This window comes from Schistocerca nitens, chromosome 3 (assembly GCF_023898315.1).
Source record: "Schistocerca nitens isolate TAMUIC-IGC-003100 chromosome 3, iqSchNite1.1, whole genome shotgun sequence".
NCBI lineage: Eukaryota > Metazoa > Arthropoda > Insecta > Orthoptera > Acrididae > Schistocerca > Schistocerca nitens.
The window spans coordinates 582,503,261-582,527,370 of NC_064616.1; the positions used below are offsets into that span (position 1 = coordinate 582,503,261).

Here is a 24,110-nt window from a genome sequence, read left to right on the forward strand (position 1 = left end):
ACAAAATGACACAACTATCAAAGCAGTGACCCTGCAGCAGAAATTTCACTGCTGGATAGATTATGACCTTCATTTTCTGGGAAGCGGAAGGTAGTCATCTTATTTACTACCTTGCAAATAGTAAAACAGTAATTGAGAAAGACTTGTATAGTCACATGGATGCAGTTCTAGACTGCAAAAGATGATCTTCTTACATGGCCACAAATGTGTGCGGGAAAATGTATGGATTTTAAGTACTATTTTTATGAACATTTACCTTACCCTGTAGACGGTAACAGGTGAGGCGAACTCTAGTTTGCGGTTTATTGGTAGAATCCAGAAGCGATGCAGTCTTTCAACAAAGGAAATTTCTTAAAATACTATAGTTCGTCCAGTCTTACGAGTATTGTTCATCTGTACGGGACCCTTACCAGGTGGGTCTGATTCAAGAGATTGAAATGGTCCAAAGAAGAGTGGCAAGATTCATGACTGGTACATGTAGCCATCGCGAGAGCGTTACAAATCTCATAGAAAGTTTGAAGTGGGTCACACTTGCAGATAGACGACAGCTAATCGGAAGGGGCCGCTCACTATATTCAAAACTCTGATCTTCGCTGGGGATGTAGAGCATATATTATTACTGCCAACTTTAAAATTGCCCAATGATCACCATTCAAAGATACGGGAAATTAGAGCTCATACAGATATTTACTTCCATCCAACTTTGACTTATTCTTACATCTAAAGAAATGTGTGGCATAAAAATGTGAACATTGGAAACTCCAGGAATAATGACAATATCATGAAAAAGACAGTTGTTACCCACCATATAATGGAGATTCTGAGTCGCAGATATGCACATCAAAAAGATTGTGAAACAAGAAAGTTTGCTGGAGAGAGAGAGAGAGAGAGAGAGAGAGAGAGTGTGTGTGTGTGTGTGTGTGTGTGTGTGTGTGTGTGTGTGTGTGTGTGAAAGGGGGGTCATTAATTCCTATGAAGGCTTTTTTGACGGAGAGCTTACTTGTGTTTGACAGCCTTTTTCATGTGCCTATCTGCGGCTCGGCAACTCCATTATATGGTGAGTAGCAACTGTCTGTTTCATAATATTATCATTAAAATGTTTTGATTGCATTGAAGAGATTATGGAATCTATACATGGGCATTTTCAGACCTTCCAGAATTGCACTTCAGGGATAAAATTTACTTGTGGGAAAAACATTGGAAAAAGTGTATTGACCTAACAGGGGTGTATACCATAAAATAAGAGTCTTTGTGTACCTAAAAAAATTCTTCATTCTGATAAAAAGAAATTAAATTCTTGCTATTTTATGTATATTTAGTGGTTACCTGTCAATATATTAGGTGCCTTGTGACACACAAAAGGTAATGATTCTAATTTGAAAACTATGCAGCAGGTTAGAATTTCATACACTGGGGTAGTAGCTGTCATAAAGAGTTATAAATAGATATTTATGAGTGTTATGTAAACTTTGTTTTGTTTTTCAGCTTTGTTATGGTGCCAGCTCACCAGCCCTATCTGATCGGAATCGCTTTCCAACACTGTTTCGTACTCATCCATCAGCTACAGTGCATAATCCAACAAGAATAAAACTCATGGAAAAATTTGGTTGGTCTCGTGTTGCCATACTGCAGCAAGCAGAAGAAGTATTTATCTCGGTAAGTTTACATACAGGATTTGTATTTATCATTCTGATATTTGTGAATTATGTCAGTGGAGTGAAATGATTTTTGTATTCTGTCTTTTTCTCATTAAAGCTCACAGTTTTGCTTGTCTAATCCACAGAGAAATTACTTAGTAAGTTACTGAATTTACAAAATTGGAGAATTGTTCTCTCTCTTCTACATTAAAATAAGTCTATTCTAATTTTGAATAACTTAGCCTCACATTGTTTGCACGCTTATTACTGAACAGGCTGATGATGGTAGTTTACTTTGATTCAGGAAAGGTGGGCCTCAAATATCTGTAACGTCATTGTGACTTATTATTTATGTGACTTTTTAAAGTTATCACACTAAAATGCTGCGATAGCTCCTTCAGCAAGATGCTGCTGATTCACTTCCTGGACAAACTGAGCTAATACTGTATCTCTTATGACTTCAATGTCTGTCTGATGGTACAGTTTATCCATGTACTCCCCTTATTCCCAATTTTTACATTCACTGTGAAATACTGTAAATGTCCACTGTGAACAATTCATTCAAGACTTTCATTACTTTTGATATAGTATCTCTCTTTTTACCACCAGGTAGACCAACCTGTCAGTGAAAACTATTTTATTCTGTAAAAGATGAAAAACTGTGGAAATACATAACAGCTCCATTTTTATGCTAAATGGCATCGCTGAAGAGGCACGTGGCAACTATAGTTTTCAATTTTTGTGCTAGCAATCTTTCACTGTGGTTATTTGATTGTGTGTTTGATTGCATGCTTGAAGTCTCCAGTTCTGTTGTTTGTAACTCTTCTCTATACATTTGTTACCTTCAAGTGCTACACAGATTAAATTAGCAGCATGTAATTACTCAATTCATTAATTTTCTCATTCATCAAATTTTAGGCAAGAGCGATTTTGTCTTCACATTGGTTCATAATGATTACTTACACAGCACATAGTGAACTGTGCAGCCTCTCAATAGTAGATAAGGTACAAAATCCTTTTGCGTGCAAGAGCATCATTTTGAATCTCACATGAACCAAGGCTGCCATATATTAAAATTTATTTTACAAATGGTTGCAACTTTAATACAGGTCTTCTGTTACAGTCACAAGAGATGGATATATCACACATTGTTGTGATTAATGCTTTTCAGACACTAGTTGTAGGTATGATTCTTGGGCGAGATGTTTGAAACCTTTGTGAAAAACCCACACTATTTCATAGGTGCGACAGATGGATATCTTCAGGTGCAATGAACACACTGTTGAGCTATGACTAAAGCTTACTATTTATGCCAGTCTAAGTGAGAAATGCGCATGTGGTAGCCAACAGTGAAGATCAGTAGTGGGAAGGACAGGTAGGCCACCAGTCAGATGATGAACCAAGGACTTTGACATGTGCCATCAGCCACCTCAATTCCCTCTGTTGGAAGTCACATGCAGAAGTACATGTCGTTGCTGGTGTTTGACCGTACTTGTCATTGTCATCCAAATGTTTAAGCTGCCACCAAAGTCTCATCCCTTGTATGACCTTTGTGATTCCTGTGACTTCAATATTGCCAGTGCCAGACCCCATGCTATGCTGAGTTGGAAACCTGTATCTCTGTTTATAGGATTTGTTGAGCTGTGAAATTCCATTGCTTCTGTAATCATGAGTTAAAATGTACATGCTTTTGGCCATATGTAGATTTCCTTCTGATGAAGGTATATTTATATATACCGAAACCTTGGTCAAGAATTTTAATGAATCTTTATCCTGCAACTGTTTTGGCCGTCATCATTTACCGTGAACCATATGTAGATGACAGCTTTGTTACCTGTCCTAATGGCATTGCATTACTGGACACATTTCTGCAACATCTCATTTATCTTCCTCCTAACATCAAGTTTACAATGAAGATGGAGAACAACAGGTAATAATCATTCCTGGACATATTGGTGCAGAGTAAAAACTGTGGCACCTTTGGTCACACTGTGTACCATAAATGAACCCGCGCCGACTTATACTTACAGATCACCAGCTGTTACCACACTGGCAATGAAGTGACATGCTTAGGACATTGGTCCAAAGAGAATGAACCATTCCAGGATCATACAACTTATCAAATGCACTACGTCACCTCCATACCATATTCCTGCAAAATCGATATTCTGAACAGGGGTTCGTTGGGATGTTCCCTTTTTCTTTCCTCCCTTCAATGGGAGATTCGCCATGGCTTGCCTGGTGCATGTCGGACAGTGTGAGGAGCTAGAAGAAAGTGAATAACAAAGAGGAATGGTCGTTGTGCCACACGTCAGCTGTCTCTCTTCGGAAATAGGAAGATAAACTTAACAGCTAAATGCATCATCCATCTGCCGATCAAACATGGAGCTCTTCTAAGCTCAATGAAGGACATTATTGGTTTGAGAAAGCTCAATGTTTGTAAGATGCCTTGTAGCTACAGGAAGTTGTGCATAGGACGAAAACTTGTCACACAATGGAAGACAGATGCATCGAATGTCGGCAACACACTCCTTGACCATCAGAGAAATCTGATGTGGCAGAGCATTTTTCCAGCATGAACTACAAAAGTAACAAAATTCTCTCAACAAAGTCTTCGTTCTGGGACAGCATAATTAAAGAAGCCGTGGAAATTTGCATCTCGACAAATCTTGTGAACAGAGATGAAGGGTTTCCAGCCTAACACATCATGGGATTCAGTGCTGCTAATATTAAAGTCAAAGTGATCAAAAAGTGAAACTATTAGTATCCAAAGGATTATGTTTCAGCGGAGACTTAGATATTCAGATGACAATGGCAAGGATGGTCACTTGCCACTGAGGAAAGTATTTTGGCATGTGGCTTGTGATGGAGCGCTCAGGTTATAGACAGCTGCTCATGGTAGGAACAATAGCCTTTGTGCATGCGTTGACAACCTTGGTTCATTGTCTAACAGGTGGCATAGTATCCTTCCTGCTATGAATCATGAAATCTTTGCTATTGGCCACTGAATGTGATGCCTTCAAGCCTGCATATTTCCCACCTAGACCAGCATAAATAGGTGGTGTCAGACATAGCTCAGCAATATGTCCAGGACAGCTGAAGATGTCAATCAGTTGTGCCATTGAAATGTTGAGGGATTTTCGTGATGACATCCAATGCCTCGCCTGAGAACCTTTTCTACAGTGTGTCCCATATTACTTGTAAAAGTGTGACGGGTGAATAGAGATCTCAAAAACAATAGTGACAATATGTAAAATTTATTTTATTGCCAGCTGATATTGGACTTACATTCTTCATTGGTGGCCCTTTTTATGGAAGACCAAACATACTCTAGAAATGTATTGTCAATTCCAATAACTGCAGAATACAGTAACATGAAATAATTACAAATTAGTGTCATGTTGATAAGTACATACGTGTGTGTGTGTGTGTGTGTGTGTGTGTGTGTGTGTGTGCGTGTGCGCCACAGGCTAATGATGGGGATTTGTTGTGTCATCAACATGTTGTATGCTGCATATCATGTTGAGTGTAAACACAAAGTGAGATGTAATGATTTATCAACATGACAATATATGATAAAGTAATTATATTCATATTATTGTCTTTTGTATTTCTTGACACAGACAGTGAATTATACCTATTTATAATGATTTGTAGAGTATGTTTGTCATTCATTAACTGGGCCACTGATGATGGACATGTACGAGACCAGTTCAGCAATAAAATAATTTTTATATGTGGCGGTGTTGGTCGATAGGTAACTCAAAATGATGATCTTCCAACAAGTGAATGTTGCAGAGTACTGAGTACATAAGAAAACTGTCCTCTGTACCTTGTAATCCCGTGACAGGCATACCATCATCAGCACTTCTGCTCTTTTGGCTGCTTCTTGTCTCCAAAAAGTTACTAATGATGCTTTAGAAAGCAGCTGACAACTTCTTCATATCATGTACTACAAATGGCTTTTCTTTTATACTCCATTCGTTTCCAAGCACTTTAGGAATCTGTACGAGTGCCAGAGTTACTCCATGTAAACAAGCATTGTTGAATTTCCTCGCAGTTGAAGTTGATGTATATCAGATTTTCATATCTGAGCAAGGCTCCACTTGGACAGTTTTGTATCTTCTTATTATTGTATGCTGGTATGTATGTGTCATTTGCCCAACCACTTGAGCAGCACTCCACACTGAATAATGACCTTCTTATCTAGAAACTTAGCACTAGCTCAAGAGATACATGGTAAAGGCAAAGGAAGCAACAATATCGAGATTGCAGCAATAAGTAGTGATGTTAAATAATATGTTAAATGCTCACTTTCTGATTTATTTCTAAATTAACATTTTGTGCATTTATGATTTTACTAGACTTTTGTATTCTGTACATAATTTATGCTCTTTTTCCCAGACTGTGGAAGACTTGGAAGCACGTTGCAAAGAGAGTAATATTGAAATTGTGACTAGACAAAGTTTCTTAAGTGACCCAGCAGATGCTGTACGGAATTTACGAAGGCAAGATGCAAGAATCATAGTTGGTCTTTTCTATGTTGTCGCAGCTCGGAGGGTGCTTTGTGAGATGTATAAGCAGAATATTTATGGGAAGTCATATGTCTGGTTCTTTATAGGTATGAAATTTATTTATTTAATTACAGTGCTGTAGATACTTGTACTATGTAGGATAAATAATGCTTAGATTAGTTACTTAATGTGCGATTAATTTGTAATAATAATTTGACGTGAATGTTGTTTCAGAACTTCTTAAAAATTGTGTGTCACTCAATGCAGCCATTTGGATATGAGTTTACTAACAGAAACAACTGTCTTAATTATCCTTACAATTAGAACTTGTGGCAGGGATAGGAATTTGTGCGATATTGTGCTAAGCAACTTCTCCAAAGTTTACAATGAGCAGTTATCAGTTAGAGAAATGTCTTGTTATATTAATGCCTTAGGCATCCTGGTGACAAACGTATCAGAATTTGTTTCTTGAAGTTTTTGAAGTGGATAAAATATTCCCTCATCTTTCGGCCAGGTGTCCCAAGTAGTATTATTTCTTCTTCCAATATTTCGGCTGATAATCATTCAGCCCCAATCTAGGTGAGTTGGTGACAGAATTAAAACCACCTTACACAGTACTGTTGAGCAGGGTTAGGCAGCCATGAAGCTGTAGTGATCTGCAGTTCCAAACCAACATGTCAAACAGAGTTATCTACTTCTTTTAAAAATTGCTACATTTTTAATTTATGGGTACTGAAGAACAACTATTTAACAAAAAAATGTTTACATCTTCACTATTTGTTCAAAACATAAGAACTTTATTTAATAATATGTTGTAAATATATTCTTATATTCATAACCCAAGAATTATCATACATTTAATGTGAAACTTAACAATGTTCTTGATATTTGCTGTATAGCTTGTTACAATTCCAAGGGAACATTCTCAAAAGGTAATTTGGCATACTAGCTTTGGAGGGAATATCTTCAAAACAATGATATATAAAAAATGTTTCTCACATAAAAATTGATATGTAATTAACATTCTTAAAAACTGTGTAATTGAATTTTGTAATAATTTGAAATTTTGCAAAATACCCCACCACCACAAATTAATTATGAAAAACGAAAATTTTCGAAAGAAGCTTTCAAGCTACATACATATGTAATAAAGCTGGTTACTGAAATACCATTTTTGGAAAATGTGAGGAATACAGTAACATTTCACATACATGTATTTTGTTAATTGAAAATAACAAGTAACTCATTATTATGAAACAAATCATTACAATAATGATAATCTATAAATAAATGATTGAAACATAATGTTTTCTTACACCATGCACATAAAAAGAACGAAATTTCTTCACATAATACACATGACAGAGAACACAGTATAAAATTGAAGCTGTGAGGATGGGTTGTGAGTCGTGCTTGGGTAGCTCTGTAGGTAGAGCACTTGCCCACAAAAGGCAAATGTCCCTAGTTTGAGTTTTGGTCCGGCACACAGTTTTAATCTGCCAGGAAGTTTCATAACAGTGCACACTCCGCTGAAAATTGAAAATCTCGTTCTGGAAACATCCCCCAGGCTGTGTCTAAGCCATGTCTACACAATATCCTTTCTTCCAGGGGTACTAGTTTTGCAAGTTTCGAAGAAGAGCTTCTGTGAAGTTCGGAAGGTAGGAGACAAGCTACTGGCAGAATTGAAGCTGTGAGGCTGGGTCATGAGTCATGCTTGGGTAGCTCTGTCGGTAGAGCACTTGCCTGCGAGAGGCAAAGGTCCCGAGTTCGAGTTTCGCTCCAGTACACAGTTTTAATCTGCCAGGAAGTTTCAATATAAAACATTCTTCAGCAGGATTTCAAATTCTTGTGGGTGATCCTCTAAATATCTTTATTTGTATTGGGCACATTTCAGTACATTGGTAATCAATGGCAAAAAGAATCATGTGCCAATGACTGCAGCTTAATTGTATTGTTTCTCGAGTGGAGATTCAGATCAAAATCATTCAACAGAACTAGATCTGAAAATCTTCTCACAAGGTTCCTATACTTACCACCTCTGTACCTGTGCTGTTTAGTTCTTTGGGATCACAAGATGAACAAGTTTCTTGTTTTCAGGATATGATAGTCAAAATGGTTCTTTTACACTGACTACCAGCTGTTTCATAGTTTCAAATGAAAAATGGTGAATTTGGACAGAGAATTGGCAGATCTGTTTTTAAAGCCCCAGATATCCTTGTGAAAGCATCAAAATCTGGTAAACAAATGTCTGATTAGATCAAAGGATATTTGAGAGATGTTCTCTCTCCCATTGAGGGAGAAAAATCTGTGGTATTGTTAGAGTCTTAGAGCTGCCAGTCAGAAAGAACTGTATAGAGCATCACATCTGAGAACAAGGGACTTGTTCATCTGGCGATCCCAAAGGGCTTGAGAGCACAGGCACAGTCATGAGATGTATACGGCTTTCGATGTTGAAAGAACTTGGTGAGAAAATTTTCAGGTGTGGTTCTATATAATGATTTTTGATGTGAATCTCCACTTCAGAAACAATATAATTAAGTTGCAGTCACTGGTGTATAATCAATTCTTTTTGCCATGGCTTACCAGTGTATTGAAATGTGCCTGATACAAATCAAGATATTTAGAGAATCACCCTCAACAGTTTGAATTCCTGCTGAATTTTGTTTTATACTGTGTTCTCTGTTGTGTATATTATGAGAAGAAATTTCATTCATTTTATGTGCATGGTATAAGAAAACATTATGCTTCAAGCATTTATTTATAGATCATCGTTATTGTAATGATATTGTTTTGTAATAATGAGTCACTTATTATTTTCAATTAACAAAATTCATGTATATGAAACAGTAAACTAAAAAGTGTGTGTGAGAGAGAATGTAAAATAAAAATTTAAAACGTAAAATAAGTAACTAGACTAATAATGAATGTTTAGATTACAAAATTTGGTTATACAGTTTACAGGATGTTAGTTATGTATAAACTCTTATATGAGAAAAATATCCTGGTTTCAAAGATATTCACTCGAAACCAATATGCCAAATTACCTTTCAGGCTGTGTTTTACACCTGGAAAGAAATTGGGCACAAACAAAAACTACATGTTGCATTATTTTGCCCTCTCTGCTCACCTGCCAAGTTTCATAAAGATCTTTTATTGACACTTGGGAATGTTCCCTTGTTAGTAGATGAATATGAGTGTCCAGGTGTTCATCAGTCAGTCATTCTGTGCTTATTTTTAGTATAATTCATATTTTGAAATAATGAATCTTAAAGGTAGGTAGAAGAAAACAAGGCCTTTATCTTAAGTGTGTCATTAACTAATATAGGATATTCCTCTTGAAGCATTAGAGGCCAACAGGTTTTGAGCTCTGCAACACCTATTAAGGTACAAATCATTTTTTAAAAGATATTATTTTGAGTTCAACAGCTCTCCTCTCTTTGTCATAAATATTTTCACTGGCAGAAGAGATATTCAGTACGTTAGGGTTAGCCCAAGGGAGTGGTACAAACTGGATTACCACTGAAATCTTTTTGAAATGTGAAAATCATTCATTGAAAACATCCCTTAAATTGGAGATCATTGTTGCATGTTATTCACTGTCATAAGGTATCTGTCTGTCTTCTGGTTGGGTCTTCAGAGTTGGAAATTGTCTTAACCCACCGTTTTTAAGGCAGCACTCCCATAAACTAAATTTATAGGTAAAAGAATTTACTTCAGAATCAGCAACATATTTGTCATTGTCTTCAGCTTTCAAATTAAACTCATTAAGTTGTTCTCCTAGGTATTTCTTATACACATTAAGAAAGCAAAATTCATAAGCCAGCGATGCTCTCCCAATAAGCTAATAGATTCTCCTCTTCTTGTTCTTGCAAAAACAATTTGATGGCTGGTAAAATATTGTGAAAGCATTGAAGTACTTTTCCCTTACTGAGCCAATGCACATCTGTATGGAGAAGTAAATCTCCAAATTGCAGTTCCAGTTCATCTGCCAAGTCTTTGAAAATTCTTGTTTGATGAGAGTAAGACCTAATATTGCTGACTGTCATCACAGCTGTTTTCATTGTTTCATTCAAATTTAAAAACTTTCCACACACAGAGTGCTGGTATAAAATACAGTGGTATGTTAAAAATTGTGGAAAACTTTCAGCTCTTCGACACTGAGCAAGAAAACCCATTTTAGAACCTTCTAATTCTGGAGCTCACTCTGTGGTAATGCTTAAAAACTTGTGGATAACCATTTTATCAGATAGGATGAGTTGCTCCATGACATAAATATATCTTCTACTCTTGTGTGGCCTTTCAAACAAATTATTTTTCAAAGTTCTTCTCTGACAGTAAAGTTATTAAAAATTATTCTTACAAAAACTGGCAGCTAGGCAGTGCCTGTCGTGTCATTGGACTCAACTAATTGCAATGAAAAATCCAAGGCTGTTTTCAGTTTGGAGAAAACATCATTAGGTGGTGTTTCAACTCTTCTTGTGACCATTCTTGATAGAAGTTGGAGTTATTCGATGGCAGCCACTATTTGAGACTTGTTTTTGAAATTCTGAATCCACTCATCAGCAGCTTCTCAAAATGCTTCTTTTATGAATTCACCGTCTGTAATGTGTTTCCTCGTTTTTGCCAATACATGCAAAACACAGTAAGAAGCAAGAGCAGTGGCAACACTTTTTTATCTCCTGGTTTTGTAAACAGATAGTGCTGAAAAGTTAATTGATTTTTAAATTTCTTAATTTTTTTTTTTTTCTTTTCTTAATTCACAGTCTAAAGGAAACTTGGCATTCACTTTTGGGTGCACAGTTTTTAAACATCTCTTGACGTTTGTCTTTTTCACAAGTGCAATAAGAGCTTGACACAATAAACAAATGTATGTGCTATATCGTTCTGATACAAAAAATTGATGTTCCCATTCAGTATGAAAATGATAAAATTTATGTTTTTCTTATACACAACTCATTATGTGTGAAGTTGTTGCACTAGGTATTATTTTCTTTATACAGTATCACATTTGAAGATCTAAGTCACAAAATGATTACTAAATACTAACTTTGATATAACATTCCTGTTGTTATTGTGTTGGCATGTCTGCATATTCAGTGCTGACAGCACACACAAGCTGTTTGCAGCAGTCTGCATACATATATTCTGCACACTATTAGATTGCAGAAGTTGGCAGACTACCATCATAATGCTATGAAGTTCACCGACTTCTGCCAACACGTACTGAACCTATAATGTGCAAAGATAAATGAAATAATGTAGCAAGGAGTGATGCGCAGGTAGCGGTTGATTGAACTAATGCAGCAAACTTTACTAGCTATGGTTAACATTGTTTTAGAGGTTCAAGATAGATGTGGGTACCAGTTCTGTGCTTTTTGTTAAGAAACAAAAAACAAACTTGTGTTGAATGAGAGTACATTTTCAATACTACAAAAAACAGTTGTCATTTTTATTCAAAAATTTTTGTGTTACACTCTCAGTACTTGCACGATCTACCTAATAAGCACTCACGACCTACCAGAAGATTGCTATTGATGTGGTGCCAACCATTGCTGTAGAGGAAATGTGTGTGCATCAGAGATAAGACAGTCGGTAACAAGAGCACCAGTCATATATAAAACTTTGTGTATGTAAATCAACATCCATGGTGCTTAGTTATTAAATAGGATGGCATGTGCTGGAATGCCAGGCAGAACAAGAGTTCCTTGACATTGCAGATGTGAAATGTGAGGTTTCCATGACTTTTCATACTGGAAACCCTTGTCAGTTGAGCGGGCTATCTGCTAATTATTCAAAATGATGATGATTCAAACCCACATCGAACCATCCTGATTTAGGTTTTCTCTGATTTCCCTAAATCGCTTAAGGTAAATGCTGGGATGGTTTCTTTGAAAGGACATGGCCTCTTACCTTCTCCGTCCTTTCCTAATCTGAGCTTGTGCTCCTTCTCTAATGACCTCAATGTCGGCAGAACATTAAGCACCAATCTCCTCCTCCTCTGCTAATCATATTTCCACAACCTTATCCTATTGGGATTCTCTGATCAATGAAGGTGTGGAAATTCATACAGTTAGCAGACATTTGCTCAGCCAAGACCAGGGTTTCCAGCTCAATAAATCATGGAAACCACTCATTTTACTTCTGTGCTTTTAGAGGCACTATTTTTCTGAGTCTGGCTGCCTGGCTTTGCAGCATATGTGCTCCATTTTAATAATTAGCCTTAGGATTCATAAACACAATGGATTTGTTGACTGTGTGGTAGTTAAATTTTATTCTTAGATGCTACCTATGACCAATGGTCTTGTTATTGACTGTCTTATATTGATTGATACGAGTTCACTAACAGAAACAGCTTACTTAACTATCTGTATGTCAGCGACTTACCTAGATGATAGCAGTACAGTTATTAGCCAAAATATGAGAATAAGAAATAATATTGTCACAGATGCATGCACAAAAAGTGGTGGAATAGAACAGAATTTACTCATTTAGTTAGCATAGTGAAAGGAATCAGTGATCGTTAGACTAATGTAATATCAGAGAGGATGGTAGTTGAAAATGCTGTTATGAACGGTAGGATAGTGTTTCTGCTAAGCATAAAGTAGATTGCTGTTTATCTAAGAAGTTAACATCAGGCACCCATCTGTGTATCTGACAATGTGGAGAGTAAATGACAAGAATTCAAGAGTACTGTACAACACGTATTAGATGGATTATTGCCATGCAAAACTTTGAGCTATAGGAAAGACCTGCTGTTCTACAGTAGCGATGTTATGAATTTACTATTAAGGCAAAGAGAGCTTCACCACAAAGCTTAGCAAAGCTGAAGCATTGTCAAAAAAACTGAACATAAGGAGATGATTGTAACAAGCAGTCAATGATTTTGAAAGCAGTATTTTAACTCGTGAATGGGCAAAGAATCCTGAGAATTTTAGCTCTTACATCAAATCAGCTAATAGATGAGTCACCTATCCCGTTACTTACTGAGCATATCAGAAGTGAAATGAATGAAGACAGAAATATTGAATATTGTCTTCTGAACTCATGTTAATAAAAGAGAGAATATTACAGTTCCTCCATTTTAATCTTCTGGCAAGTATTGAAATGACGAGGATAGACATAAGCAAATGGAGAATCACCTAAAAATGCTCAGTAAAGGAAAGGTTATTGGATCGGATGTGGTATATGTTCAATTAAACATAGATTATCACAAATAATATACTCCATTTCTGCTTAGCAACAGTTTACTGCATGTTGCAGTAGCAAAGAAGTGTTCCAAGTGATCAATAAAAAGGCACAGTTAATTCCCATTTTAAAGAAGTGTCATCACTGATGTATGTGGTGAAAGGTGACAGCAATACATATTATGAAAAAAATCGTTGAATGATGGTGAGATTATCAGGTTGCATACTGCAGAGCCGTTAGAATTTCCCAATTCCAATTGTGACTCATTGACATTGTAATCACAGGATGCTATGTTTCTGTATTTTTATCTAGTGCGTGATTTTACATTTATGAACATTTAAAGTGTGTTTCCAATCTTTGCACCACTTCGAAACGTTTTCAAGCTCTCATAATGTTTGCACAGTTTTTTTTCAGCTAATACTTCATTATAGATATCTACAGAACGTACAAAAAGTCTGAGGCTACTATAAATATTGTCTGCCAGGTCATTTATTTACATGAACAATTAAGTCCCAGCGCCCTTCTGTGGCGTGTGTCTTGAGTTAATTCTACATCTATTGACAATTCTCCATCTAAGATGATATGTTGCATCCTCCCTACTAAGAAATCCTCAATCCAGTCACAGACTTAGTTCTATATCACCCCCCCCCTCCCCCCCCCTGCAATATGTTGTACTGGCATTAATAGGCATAGGTGTGTCACTGAGACAAATGCTGTTTGGAAGTCAGGAAATACAGAAACTACCTTTATCTTGATCCAAGATTTTCAGGATGTCATGAGACAAAAGTAAAGGTTGGTTTTTGTGTGACCAATGTTTTCAGAATCCTTGCTGGTTGGTACGGAGGTGATAGTGCTGTTTGAGATACCTCGTTGTGGTTCTCATGTCCTTGCATGCTTGCATTGTGTTTTTCAGCTGAAAGCAGTTAAAGATAGGTAGGATAACTTATTTCTTTGTTTAGTTACTAATTGATTTCTTTTATTGGCTCTTAATGACAGCTATATTACTTTCTCTGTAACCACAGAAACTTCTACAATCATCCAGCAGTTGATTAGCTTCTCATGGTCGGGGTTGACATTCGTGTAGAATTTTTAAAAGGATGTCATAAATGCCATTTACTGTGGACATTATTTATTTCACAATTGCAGTTTTGTCCTTTGGACCATTTTTAAGTGGTGTTGGAAAAAAAATTTGCTTCAGCACATGACAGACTTTAAAATCCTCCAACATGTAGACATGTGTCAACAAAAATATGCTTTTTCACAAACTGTCACAAATCAGTGTTATAGCACACTGTTTATGTGTGAACAAAGCCCACTGGCACGAAAACACGTTCACAAGCCAAGACTGCCTGTGCACATTTTTAATTCACATGTAAACAGTGTGGTAGTGCAGTGGTTTGTAGTGATTTACGTGAATGATGTTAACATTGTGAAACGGCTTATTTTTGAGGATGACATGTATACATATTGGAGGATTTTAAAGGCTGACATATGCTGAAGGAAACTCTTTTGCAGTATCACTTGTAAATAGCCCAAAGGCTGAAATTGCAATCTTGAAATAAATAATTTCTACCATCACTGATGAATATGATGTCCTTTAATTTTTTAAAAAGTCCAGCTATGTTGCCGTAGACTTTTCTTCTAGATTACGATTCTCCATATTAGACTTTATGCTCAGAAGGAATTTTGTCCTGTTCTGGCTGTTGCTATTGGGGGCGTTGCCTCGCCATTTGAGCATCGTCGAAGTGTGATCTTAAACCATTTACAATTAAATGCCATAATGTGTAGTGTATGCATATGAAATATGAGTATAGTTTAGGAATAAAGAAGACCAGTCACTGGAAATCGGAAGCATTGAGTCATCAATGGGGACGTGCAAGAAAGAAAGAAAACTTGCTCGCTTATGGAGTAATTCCTTTCCCAAGCTAGAGCGCACGCACGCATACAACCGCGCGCATGCCCTCCCTCCCTCTCTCTCTCTCTCTCTCTCTCTCTCTCTCTCTCTCTCTCTCTCTCTCTCTCTCTCTCTCTCTCACACACACACACACACACACACACACACACTTGTGCCCCCTACATAGTGCCAGCTGGATGCACAATTCCAGGATTGCAGTTTGGTAGATGGACTAAGGTAGGGTGGTAGTCATGTTAGGTGGGGTTGGTAGAGGAGAAGAGGGGTGGGAGGCTGGAAGAGGTGTTTGGAGTGGGCAGCTAGGGGCCCAGAGGGAGGCAGCTGGCTTGTTGGCTAGTAATGTGGGAGGGAGGGATGGCAGATGGACAGGCTAGGTATGGACACATGTCAGAGTCAGGGGAAGTAGTGCACGATTAAGGTGACACGGAGATGTGAATTGGGAAAGGGTGCTAGGACAGACGAAGGTAAGACTGTTGGGTGGAGGGAGTGAGGACAGTGAGTTAATGGAGATTGAGGCCAGGAGGTTACAGAAGAGAAGGATGTGAACTATGCAGATGGGAGTTATCCTTGAAACACATCCTTTGCTCTCATAATCCTCCTGGCCTCGATCTCCATTAACCCATTGTCCCCACACCCTCCACCCAGCAGTCTCTCTTTCTCTGCCCCATCACTCTCTCCCAATTCATGTCTTCACATCACCTTAATTGTGCACCACTTCACGTGGTTCTGACATGTGTGCCTAGCCTATAAAACTGCTACCCCTCCCCCCGCATTCCTAGCCAACAAACAGGCTGCCTCCTCCTCTGTACCCCTTTACCAATCCCATCCAGCACAACCACCACACCATCCTAATCCACCTTCCGATCTGCAATCCTGGCATTGTACATCCAGTCGGCACTATATAGGGGCACAAATGCGTGTGCATGTGTTTGGGGTAGGGTGCGTGTGTTTGTGTGTGTGTGTGTGTGTGTGTGTGTGTGTGTGTACCTGTACTCTAGCCAAGAAAGGGTTTTTCTTCAAAAGCTAGAAAGTTTTCTTTCTTTTTTGTGTGTCCCTGTCAACAACCCATTGCTTCTGTTTTTTGACGAGTGGCTCCTAAATTATTTACATTCTACCATACCTTCCTACTATAGCAAAATCTGAATATTATTGTAACATCCTTATCTCTTACACGTTTGTGTGAGTAGTTACTGGAAACAAAAGATAATAATCAGAGAATTATGTTTGTGTGTAAAATTATTAAGTTGCTGACACATGCGTTATCCATAAAACTGAAGCATACAAAGACCCAAATGTCTGTTGCGTGAACAGCTCTGCTCTGAATCAAGACCTAATAGAACAAAGTAAGTTAGTGGAAAATGAGAAGTAAAACCATTTAAAGTTGTTACATAGAAACACTGCATTTGCATGGAGCACAGATAGAGCAGTAGTCACTGAATCAAATTGCTGTGCTGTGAACAGAGTAGGAACAGTGTACTAAGCATAAAAATACTGAGATAGTTATAACTCTGATATTCGATTTACTGAAAGAGTAATCAGTTGCTGTGAACATCTACTGCCTTAGTGTACATGCCAGATCAGTATATATGCCAGAACAGTGCTGAATAGCAGTGCTTTTTAACTAGAGGGAGCTGTATTAAACACTGAAATCGTTGTCAATACAATTTGTCTGTAGGTGTAAGACATTGTGATTACATTTATTTTAAGTATATACAGGGTGTTACAAAAAGGTACAGCCAAACATTCAGGAAACATTCCTCACACACAAAGAAAGAAAATATGTTATGTGGACATGTGTCCGGAAACGCTTAATTTCCATGTTAGAGCTCATTTTAGTTTCGTTCTTCCACCTACGCTCAATGGAGCACGTTATCATGATTTCATACGGGATACTCTACCTGTGCTGCTAGAACATGTGCATTTACAAGTACGACACAACATGTGGTTCATGCACGATGGAGCTCCTGCACATTTCAGTCGAAGTGTTCATACGCTTCTCAACAACAGATTCGGTGACCGATGGATTTGTAGAGGTGGACCAATTCCATGGCCTCCATGCTCTCCTGATCTCAACCCTCTTGACTTTCATTTATGGGGGCATTTGAAAGCTCTTGTCTACGCAACCCCGGTACCAAATGTAGAGACTCTTCGTGCTCGTATTGAGGGCGGCTGTGATACAATACGCCATTCTCCAGGGCTGCATCAGCGCATCAGGGATTCCATGCGACGGAGGGTGGCTGCATGTATCCTCGCTAACGGAGGACATTTTGAACGTTTCCTGTAACAAAGTGTTTGAAGTCACGCTGGTACGTTCTGTTGCTGTGTGTTTCCATTCCATGATTAATGCGATTTGAAGAGAAGTAATAAAATGAGCTCTAACATGGAAAGTAAGCGTTTCCGGACACATGTCCACATACCATATTTTCTTTCTTTGTGTGTGAGGAATGTTTCCTGAAAGTTTGGCCATACCTTTTTGTAACGCTCTGTATATCCTGCATAATATGTAAATAAAACTTTCTCATGCATCCATTGCTTCAGATTGTTTATTCTTCATTTACCATTGTTGTATATACACACATTTTCAGGTATATTTGAGTTAGTAAATATAATTTCTTGACACATTGGATGTAATAATCTTTTTTTATCGCAGGTTGGTATGAAGACAACTGGTTTGAAGTAAATTTGGAAAAAGAAAAAATAGAATGTACTAAAGAACAAATGAAAATCGCTGCTGAAGGACATTTGACAACAGAAGCACTGATGTGGAACCAAAATAATCAGCGCACAATTTCAGGCATGGTAAGAGAATTCTGTCTTCTGGTAATACTGTGCAGATATGACTCTTGACATTTCAGTTGATGCTACAACGTTTGTCATTTCAATTGATGTTGTAGCTTCTTTTGAAAGTGATATTCTTCAGGAAGATTGGGATGAGATGTGTATTACCATTATCCAAATTGAAATTCATCTCCATCTCAGTACAAACAATTTATAATTTATTCACTATTGCACCTTATCTGACTGAAATTGACCATTAACAATGGTCAAACATGATAAATTAATGAAGAAAGAGGAAATTTTAACTTCAAGTAGTCTTGAATTCTACACTTAAAGTAAAGCTTCAACAATAGGAAAATTTAAAAGTGACAAAATTCATATGTATTGTGTGTAGTTAGTTGCTTGGTACCTAAAATCAAGTCTAAGGCCACTGGTGATTAGCATTTCCACCTTGTTTAATTTTTTGTATTTGTGGTGGAAGTGGAGATGCAACATGTGAAAAACTAAAGCATAAACAACAGTAGTCCCACCATACTACAAAATGAACATACAAAAGAATGAAACTGGCACTGGAAATTGTACGAGTTATTTTGTGTGAGTGAATATGCTTACATACCGCTGAACAAATATGGTTTTGCTCTGAACAGGTTTTAAACAAACGATAATTGCCCTCACTTTCAGCCTGTAATTTCAAAAATTTTAAAACTGGTTGTTTTAAGTTTGAAAAACACTGTTTTTATGATATGGTATTAGAGAATTCTTGGTTTCTTTTTATGAGCACATTTTTGTACCATTCATAGATTTCTCAAGGAATGAACATCACTTGCAGTTTAAGCATTCTGAAATCCTGTTATGTAGTTGTCTTACTTGATGGAGCCGTACATCCATGGTGGAGGCACATAACCATTCAGATTCGGATTAACTTGGAAATATGGATAAGTCTCGATTGAACAGTTCTGTATCAAGTATTAGACATTTTGAAATTTCATTGTTGGACAGAATCTGTAAGATAAGATGTACAAAGAAATTAACAATAACAAATACATACATAATGTAAGTGTGCAAACTGGTGATCGATATACAGAATTTTCAATTTTTACTTGCATTTAAATCAAACTGTAGTAAAAGGTTTGCAAAAGTGAGCCCACAGACTGAATATAATACAGATCTCATCTTATATAGGCCTATTTGACAGTGCCGTTGCCTATTTGAAGAGAGCCAGAGCTAAACTGATTGTGGTGGATAAGCTATCTGAGGAGTAAATGAAGGCCAGTAGGTTGGTGGTAACATTCACCGTAGAAATGAAATCAAAAAATAACTTAAAAAAGCAACCATTCTCTGTGTTGTCACTATACTAACAATGCCTTCAGTAAAATGTAATATATTAAAACACACCTACGTTATTTGTAAAAGAAAAACTTTTGTTGACAATGGATAATTTTTACATAGCGATGAACTACATGTCATTGTATAACATTGTAGACAACTTGACAGAGATACATTTATGTTATTTTTATAGAGAAGAAACTTATATGTTGACATTAGATCAAATTTATTTAATATGAAATATGTTTCAAAGGGTAACATCATGAATGCTGTAACAGAGGTACTCATTAGTCCTTATTATAACAAAAGCCATATTTGCAATAATTAACTGTTGTTCTGCAGTGGATCTAAATCACAGAATAAAAATATAGTAGAAGTTGTAAAAGAATAAATTTACAATCATCACAAGCTAAAATGTTGCACGAGTATGACGAAATGTAGTATTATTACAGTAGTCAAACATATAATAAATGGCTTACAGCACAACCATTTAGGTAAGCCTAGATAACTGGCAACAACTTGAAATTAAATTGAAGCTAGTATTACAATTATAAAGGTTAAAAAAAGAGCAGATGGAGATAATATTGGAGCACACTATCAGTGTACTTGAAGTAGATGTGTGAAAATACCAAAAAATATCCATGCATATCTTGATTAAAGGTGCAGATCAGTTTGGCACTGGTTTTCTTCAAATGTGCCTATATGAAATGAGATGTGTATTGTATTCAGTCTGTGTGCTCACTATTGCAAGCCTTTTACTAAAGTTTGATTCAGATGCAGGTATGATATCAATTGTAAAAATTGAAAATTCTGTTTATCGATCACTAGTTTGCATGCTTACGATATATATGTATTTGTTGTTGTTAATTTCTTTGTACACTTTATCCCACAGAGTCTGTCAGATGGTGAAATTTTGAAATGCTTAATGCTTAATAAAGAATTCTGTGATTAACAGTTTTCAATATTTACAAGTTGCGTGGAAAGATGTTTTAAAGAAGAAAAAATTTAATAATCTTCATTGGGCAGAAAATATGATCCGGATACAAAAGTGCCATACAATATTCTGAAAAATCTTGCATGGAATTAATGTGTGCATATTTTCTCTCTCACAGAGAGCCACAGTTGTCTCCAGGTGCTGCTGCCTAAGTGAGGCAAGTAGTGGCACAGGATGAAGTAAATGTGAGGAAATGGAAGGAACGTGAAATTGCGAGAGGGTGGAATGGGACGTGAGAAAATGGGACGTGGGAAAGTTGAAGCCTATTAGTGAAAAGTAGCTGGTGCAGGGAAGGTTAGAGGATTAGAGGAGTGTTGGGAATAACATTACTAGATAAACAAATAACTATGGAGAGGTAGACTACAGTGAAGATGGAGGACAACAGGGGAAGATGTAAGGAAAGTGTTCCAGATAGGGAGATAGTGTAGATCAGAAAAAAAGCTGGTAATCAGGGCTGGTGTAAGTATAATTGGATGAAGTATGGTGGGAATGGTGGCCAGTGGGGGGGGGGGGGGGGGGGGTTAGCATTTAGAGGACAGGTGCTGGCACAGATTATGGAAAAGGGAGGAGGGGGGTTACAGGAGTGGATGATGTCACGTATGCAATTTTGAAAAGTTGGGGTTGAATTAGAGAGGGGAGAAGGATTTGAACGACACAAGTAAACAGTTTAGCAGTAGCCATTCATCCAAGTACATCATTTGCTGGTTATATCGGTGTGGAACGCTGTGCAGTGATTGAAACAAAATGTATTATGATGTGGCTGCTTTCATGGTTGGTTCTTGATCCAGTGGGATAAAAAAAATATATCAATTGAAAATATAAATCAGTATACTGTAACAATTGACATTTATTTGCCATCCCATTATGTGTTCCAAAAGATTATACATCCATCGTCAAGTCAGTTGTTTAAGATTACAATTACCAGTCTGGAATAGGAGCTGGTGGACGGGTGAAAGGGGCTTCCACAGGCCTTTAACCCATGGGCCTGGGGGAGAGAAGATTAGAGTTTTAACATCTCATTGATGACAAGATCATCATAGATAAAGCACTAACTCAGATTAGATAAGGGTGCCGTACCTCCCAAATGGAGGGCTAGTGGCTTAACCACTGAGCTATGTGGGAGGATAGGCTGTTTCAGCTCGCATGCCTGCCTGTCTGGGGGGCAGCCAGATGCCCATGGGCACAGATGGGCAGTGATGAGCAAACAGCTGGTGCAGGGGCAGTATTAGAGCCGGGCCACAGAGTATGTGACCGTACTGCACTGCCTGAGCATATGTGGGCAAGGATGGCCAAGCAGCTCCTGCACGTGCAGAACACTTGCAATAGAGCCTTTCAGCATGTAGCCCATATTATTTGCACCTGTTTGTGAGTGAGATTAGGGGCAGTCAGAGGTGCTGTTTCCTGATGGGGCAACATTGGAACAGCTTGCAGTAGGAGGTTGGAAGCAGGAGTGGCATGAGAATGGACAGGAAAGAATGGTGTGCGAGTTGGGTGGACATCAAATAACTACTCTGTGTGTGTGTGTGTGTGTGTGTGTGTGTGTGTGTGTGTGTGTGTGTGTGTGTGTGTGTGTCAGAAACAAAAAAGTGAGGTTATACAGTTTTTCGATAAGTGTATAGCTTTGTTTAAATTTTGTATCTGTACCCCTACTAACCATTTGCATGTGGTCATTAATGGTTGACGTAACCTTTTACATATACTGAGATAATGTCACCTGCACCACTGATGCCATTCCTAGTGGAGCTATAACAGAGTTATAAGTAAGGTCACATAGTAACTACTAAGTTTTCTGCAACCATCTTTGTACATTAACTGCTTTTTGTGTTTAGAATGTTATGCTTCCTAAGTATGTGGTGTATGAAGTGTGTATCAGATGCAAAGATTTATCACTTTTGTTATAGCTACTTTTATATTGAAACACTGAAACTGGTCACTCTGCATAATCAAATGAGCTCATGCACTTGGACTTCAGCGCTCTCTCTCCCGCTCCTTCCCTCCCTCCCTCCCTCCCTCCCTCCCTCCCTCCCTCCCTCCCTCCCTCCCTCCCTCCCCCCTACTCCCCTCCTCCACCCTCCCCTCCTCCACCCTCCCCTCCTCCACCCTCCCCTCCTCCACCCCTCCACCCTCCCCTCCTCCACCCCTCCACCCTCCCCTCCTCCACCCCTCCACCCTCCCCTCCTCCACCCTCCCCTCCTCCACCCTCCCCTCCTCCACCCTCCCCTCCTCCACCCTCCCCTCCTCCACCCTCCCCTCCTCCACCCTCCCCTCCTCCACCCTCCCCTCCTCCACCCTCCCCTCCTCCACCCTCCCCTCCTCCACCCTCCCCTCCTCCACCCCTCCACCCTCCCCTCCTCCACCCCTCCACCCTCCCCTCCTCCACCCTCCCCTCCTCCACCCTCCCCTCCTCCACCCTCCCCTCCTCCACCCTCCCCTCCTCCACCCTCCCCTCCTCCACCCTCCCCTCCTCCACCCTCCCCTCCTCCACCCTCCCCTCCTCCTACTCTCTCTCTCCCTCCCCCCTACTCTCTCTCTCCCTCCCCCCTACTCTCTCTCTCCCTCCCCCCTACTCTCTCTCTCCCTCCCCCCTACTCTCTCTCTCCCTCCCCCCTACTCTCTCTCCCTCCCCCCTACTCTCTCTCTCCCTCCCCCCTACTCTCTCTCTCCCTCCCCCCTACTCTCTCTCTCCCTCCCCCCTACTCTCTCTCTCCCTCCCCCCTACTCTCTCTCTCCCTCCCCCCTACTCTCTCTCTCCCTCCCCCCTACTCTCTCTCTCCCTCCCCCCTACTCTCTCTCTCCCTCCCCCCTACTCTCTCTCTCCCTCCCCCCTACTCTCTCTCTCCCTCCCCCCTACTCTCTCTCTCCCTCCCCCCTAATCTCTCTCCCTCCCCCCTACTCTCTCCCTCCCCTCCTCCTCCCCTCCTACTCTCTCCCTCCCCTCCTCCTCCCCTCCTACTCTCTCCCTCCCTTCCTACCCTCTCCCTCCCCTCCTCCTCCCCTCCTACTCTCTCCCTCCCTTCCTACCCTCTCCCTCCCCTCCTACCCTCTCCCTCCCCTCCTACTCTCTCCTCCTACTCCTCCCCCCCTCTCTCTCTCTCTCTCCTCCTACTCCCCCCCCTCTCTCTCTCTCTCTCTCTCTCTCTCTCTCTCTCTCTCTCTCTCTCTCACACACACACACACACACACACACACACACACACACACACACACCATATTTTCCAAAGTGTAAGCACAATTGAATGTGCTGACTTACACAGACATCAGAAGACTTCCGCCAGAGGCTTAATGAAGCTTTGAGCTCACGCTACGACATAGCTAACATGCGCTATCCTGAAGGCTACCAGGAAGCTCCTCTGGCATATGATGCGGTGTGGGCTGTGGCTCTAGGTGAGCCTTTGATTTGTTCCACTAGTAAAAAAAAGCAGCTTCAATAATTACGCATCTGCTTTTAGCTCATGAGCATGATTGCAGCTTATAAAAAGTAGTGAACAAGTCACCCTATTTTCCCTTTTATAAGTGCACAAATTCTTATATATGCTCAAATTTTTTGTGATTTTTTTTTTTTATGTTACCACACCATTGAAAATGTTCCAAGCATTCAGTGTAAAGTATTTTCTAAATGAGGTATTTCAATTTTATCCCCTAAATAAGGGAATGGCTTTCTTTGGTTATGTGTTGCATTCACTGCATTTGTGCTGTCATGCATGTAATTCATGATGCTTGCTTCTTATCTCAGCTGAAACCATGAATTAAAAGGAAGCATTTTG

General features: G+C 39.0%; 1 protein-coding gene across 1 annotated transcript in view; it reads left to right on the plus strand.

The window, feature by feature from the left end:
• The window catches only part of LOC126248497 (gamma-aminobutyric acid type B receptor subunit 1), a 117,130-nt gene that overhangs the window by 22,859 nt on the left and 70,161 nt on the right, over nucleotides 1-24,110 (plus strand). Inside the window, exons 5-8 of the mRNA XM_049949534.1 lie at nucleotides 1,486-1,656; nucleotides 6,042-6,258; nucleotides 17,899-18,047; nucleotides 23,601-23,730. Of these exons, the coding sequence (XP_049805491.1) occupies nucleotides 1,486-1,656; nucleotides 6,042-6,258; nucleotides 17,899-18,047; nucleotides 23,601-23,730 (667 nt within the window). The remainder of the gene's footprint in view (nucleotides 1-1,485; nucleotides 1,657-6,041; nucleotides 6,259-17,898; nucleotides 18,048-23,600; nucleotides 23,731-24,110) is intronic.